This window comes from Colobus angolensis, unplaced genomic scaffold (genome assembly GCF_000951035.1).
Source record: "Colobus angolensis palliatus isolate OR3802 unplaced genomic scaffold, Cang.pa_1.0 Scaffold186, whole genome shotgun sequence".
Classification (NCBI taxonomy): Eukaryota; Metazoa; Chordata; class Mammalia; order Primates; family Cercopithecidae; genus Colobus; species Colobus angolensis.
This window is the reverse complement of record NW_012114999.1, coordinates 2,844,386-2,849,250: the sequence shown is the minus strand read 5'-3', so window position 1 is coordinate 2,849,250 and position 4,865 is coordinate 2,844,386. Positions and strand designations below refer to the sequence as shown.

General features: G+C 40.2%; 1 protein-coding gene across 1 annotated transcript in view; it reads left to right on the top strand.

The window, feature by feature from the left end:
* The first annotated feature begins 1,541 nt into the window (after positions 1 to 1,541).
* GCLM (glutamate-cysteine ligase, modifier subunit) overlaps positions 1,542 to 4,865 on the top strand; it is a 27,924-nt gene continuing 24,600 nt past the window's right edge. The window contains exon 1 of the mRNA XM_011940008.1: positions 1,542 to 1,559. Coding sequence (XP_011795398.1) covers positions 1,542 to 1,559 — 18 coding nt within the window. The remainder of the gene's footprint in view (positions 1,560 to 4,865) is intronic.

The window sequence follows — 4,865 nt, the reverse complement described above, 5'->3', positions numbered from 1 at the left end:
AATGAAATGAAGGGAGAAGAGAAGTTAAGAGAAAAAAGAGTAAAAAGAAATGAACAAAGCCTCCAAGAAATATTGGACTATGTGAAAAGACCAAATCTAAGTTTGATTGGTGTACCTGAAAGTGACAGGGAGAATGGAACCAAGCTGGAAAACACTCTTCAGGATATTATCCAGGAGAACTTCCCCAACTGAGCAAGGCAGGCCAACATTCAAATTCAGGAAATACACAGAACACTGCAAAGACACTCCTCGAGAAGATCAACCCCAAGACACCTAATTGTCAGATTCACCAAGGTTGAAATGAAGGAAAAAATGTTTAGGGCAGCCAGAGAGAAAGTTTGTGTTACCCACAATGGGAAACCTATCAGACTAACGATGGACCTCTCGGCAGAAAATCGACAAGCCAGAAGAGAGTGAGGGCCAATATTCAACATTCTCAAAAAAAGAATTTTCAACCCAGAATGTCATATCCAGTCAAACTAAGCTTCATAAGTGAAGGAGAAATAAAATCCTTTACAGACAAACAAATGCTGAAAGATTCTGTCACCACCAGACCTGCCTTACAAGAGCTCCTGAAGGAAGCACTAAACAGGAAAAGGAACAACCAGTACCAGCCACTGCAAAAACATGCCAAATTGTAAAGACCATCGATGCTAGGAAGAAACTGCATCAAGCAACAGGCAAAATAACCAGCTAACATCATAATGACAGGATCAAATTCACACATAACACTACTAATCTTAAATGTAAATGGGCTAAATATCCCAATTAAAAGACACATCCTGGCAAATTGGATAAAGAGCCAAGACCCATCAGTGTGCTGTATTCAGGAGACCCACCTCACGTGCAAAGACACATATAGGCTCAAAATAAAGGGATGGAGGAAGATCTACCAAGCAAATGGAAAGCAAAAAAAAGCAGGGGTTACAATCCTGGTCTCTGATAAAACAGACTTTAAACCAACAAAGATCAAAAGAGACAAGGCCATTACATAATGGCAAAGGGATCAACTCAACAAGAAGAGCTAACTATCCTAAATATATATGCACCCAATACAGGAGCACCCAGATTCGTAGAGCAAATACTCAGAGACCTACAAAGATGCTTAGACTCCCACACAGTAATAGGAGACTTTCTCTTGGCTTTTAGCTCAGAGGAGGCCAAGGTGCAATTTTCTTCGGTCATTCCGAATCCGGGTTCATCCAACACCAGCCGCCTCCACCATGCCGCTGAAGTTTGACCCCAGTGAGATTAAACTCATAAACCTGAGGGGCACCAGAGGTGAAGTCAGTGCCACTTCTGTGCTGGTCCCACGATCGGTCCCCTGGGTCTGTCTCCAAAAAATGTTGGTGATGACATTGCCAAGGCAACGTGTGACTGGAAGGGCCTGAGGATTACAGTGAAACTGACCATTCAGAACAGACAAGCCAAGATTGAGGTGGTGCTTTCTGCCTCTGCCCTGATCATCAAAGCCCTCAAGGAATCCCCAAGAGACAGAAAGAAACAGGAAAACATTAAACACAGTGGGAATATCACTTTTGATGAGATCGTCAACATTGCTCAACAGATGCGGCACCGATCCTTAGCCAGAGAACTCTCTGGAACCATTAAAGAGATCCTGGGGACTGCCCAGTTTGTGGGCTGTAATGTTGATGGCCGCCACCCTCATGACATCATAGATGACATCAACAGTGGTGCTGTGGAATGCCCAGCTAGTTAAGCACAAAGGAAAATATTTCAATAAAGGATCATTTGAAAACTGGTGGAAAAAGAAAAATAAACGGAGACTTTAACACCCCACTGTCAACATTAGACAGATCAGTGAGACAGAAAGTTAACAAGGGTATCCAGGAATTGAACTCAGCTCTGCACCAAGCAGACCTAATAGACATCTACAGAACTCTCCACCCCAAATCAACAGAATATACATTTTTCTCAGCACCACATCGCACTTATTCCAAAATTGACCACATAGTTGGAAGTAAAGCACTCCTCAGCAAATGTAAAAGAACAGAAATCACAACAAACTCTCTCTCAGACCACAGTGCAATCAAATTAGAACTCAGGATTCAGAAACTCACTTAAAACCCCACAACTACATGGAAACTGAACAATCTGCTCCTGAATGACTACTGGGTAAATAATGAAATGAAGGCAGAACTAAAGATGTTCTTTGAAACCAATGAGAACAAAGACACAACGTACCAGAATCTCTGGGACACATTTAAAGCAGTGTGTAGAGGGAAATTTATAGCACTAAAAGCCTACTAGAGAAAGCAGGAAAGATCTAAAATCAACACCCTAACATCACAATTAAAGAACTAGAGAAGCAAGAGCAAATTCAAAAGCTAGCAGAAGGCAAGAAATAACTAAGGTCAGAGCAGAACTGAAGGAGATACAGACACAAAAAACCCTTCAAAAAAATCAATGAATCCAGGAGCTGTTTTTTTGAAAAGATCAACAAAATAGGTACACCACTAGCAAGACTAATAAAGAAGAAAAGAGAGAAGAATCAAATAGACGCAATAAAAAATGATAAAGGGGATATCACCACCAATCCCACAGAAATACAAACTGTCATCAGAGAATACTATAAACACCTCTACGCAAATAAACTAGAAAATCTAGAAGAAATGGGTAAATTCCCGGACACATACACCCTCCCAAGACTAAACCAGGAAGAAACTGAATCCCTGAATAGACCAATAACAGGCTCTGAAATTGAGGCAATAATTAATAGCCTACCGACCAAAAAAAGTCCAAGACCAGACAGATTCACAGCCGAATTCTACCAGAGGTACAAAGAGGAGCTGGTACCATTCCTTCTGAAACCATTCCAATCAACAGAAAAAGAGGAAATCCTCCCTAACTCATTTTATGAGGCCAGCATCATCCTGATACCAAAGCCTGACATAGACACAACAAAAAAAGAGAATTTTAGACCAATATCCCTGATGAACATAGATGCAAAAATCCTCAGGAAAATACTGGCAAACCGAATCCAGCAGCACATCAAAAAGCTTATCCACCACAATCAAGTGGGCTTCATCCCTGGGATGCAAGGCTGGTTCAACATACGCAAATCAATAAATGCAATCCATCACATAAACAGAACCAAAGACAAAAACCACATGATTATCTCAATAGATGCAGAAAAGGCCTTCAACAAAATTCAACAGCCCTTCATGCTAAACACTCTCAATAAACTCAGTATTCCTGGAACATATCTCAAAATAATAAGAGCTATTTGTCATACTGAATGGGCAGAAACTGGAAGCATTCCCTTTGAAAACTGGCATAAGACAGGAATGCCCTCTCTCACCACTCCTATTCCACACAGTGTTGGAAGTTCTGGCTAGGGCAATCAGGCAAGAGAAAGAAATAAAGGGTATTCGGTTAGAAAAAGAGGAAGCAAAATTGTCCCTGTTTGCAGATGATGTGATTGTATATTTAGAAAACCCCACTGTCTCAGCCCAAAATCTCCTTAAGCTGATAAGCAACTTCAGCAAAGTCTCAGGATACAAATTCAATGTGCAAAAATCACAAGCATTCCTATACACCAATAACAGACAATCAGACAGCCAAATCATGAGAGAACTCCCATTCACAATTGCTACAAAGAGAATAAAATACTTGGGAATCCAACTTACAAGGGATGTGAAGGACCTCTTCAAGGAGAACTACAAACCACTGCTCAACGAAATAAAAGAGGACACAAACAAATGGAAGAACATTCCATGCTCATGGACAGGAAGAATCAATAGTGTGAAAATGGCCATACTGCTCAAGGTAATTTATAGATTTAATGCCATCCCCATCAAGCTACCAATGACTTTCTTTACAGAATTGGAAAAAACTACTTTAAAGTTCATATGGAACCAAAAAAGAGCCTGCATTGCCAAGACAATCCTAAGCAAAAAGAACAAAGCTGGAGGCATCATGCTCCCTGACTTCAAACTATACTACAAGGCTATAGTAGCAAAAACAGCATGGTACTGGTACCAAAACAGAGATATAGACCAACAGAACAGAACAGAGGCCTCAGAAATAACACCACACATCTACAACCATCTGATCTTTGACAAACCTGACAAAAACAAGAAATGGGGAAAGATTCCCTATTTAATAAATGTTGCTGGGAAAACTGGCTAGCCATATGTAGAAAGCTGAAACTGGATCCCTTCCTTACACCTTATACAAAAATTAATTTGAGATGGATTAAAGACTTAAATGTAATACCTAAAACCATAAAAACCTCAGAAGAAAACCTAGGCAATACCATTCAAGACATAGGCATGGGCAATGACTTCATGACTAAAATAGTAAAAGCAATGGCAACAAAAGCCACAATAGACAAATGGGATCTAATTAAACTAAAGAGCTTCTGCACAGCAAAAGAAACTGCCATCAGAGTGAGCAGGCAACCTACAGAATGGGAGAAATTTTTTGCAATCTACCCATCTGACCTAGGGCTAATATCCAGAATCTACAAAGAACTGAAATTTACAAGAAAAAAATCAAACAACCCCACCAAAAAGTGGGCAAAGGATATGAACAGACACTTTTCAAAAGAAGACATTTATGCAGCCAACAGACACATGAAACAATGCTCATCATCACTGGTCATCAGAGAAATGCAAATCAAAACCACAATGAGATACCATCTCACACCAATTAGAATGGTGATCATTAAAAAGTCAGGGAACAACAGATGCTGGAAAGGATGTGGAGAAATAGGAACACTTTTACACTGTTGGTGGTAGTGTAATCTAGTTCAACCATTGTGGAAGACAGTAGCGATTCCTCAAGGATTTAGAACTAGAAATACCATTAGACCCAGCCATCCCATTACTGGGTATATACCC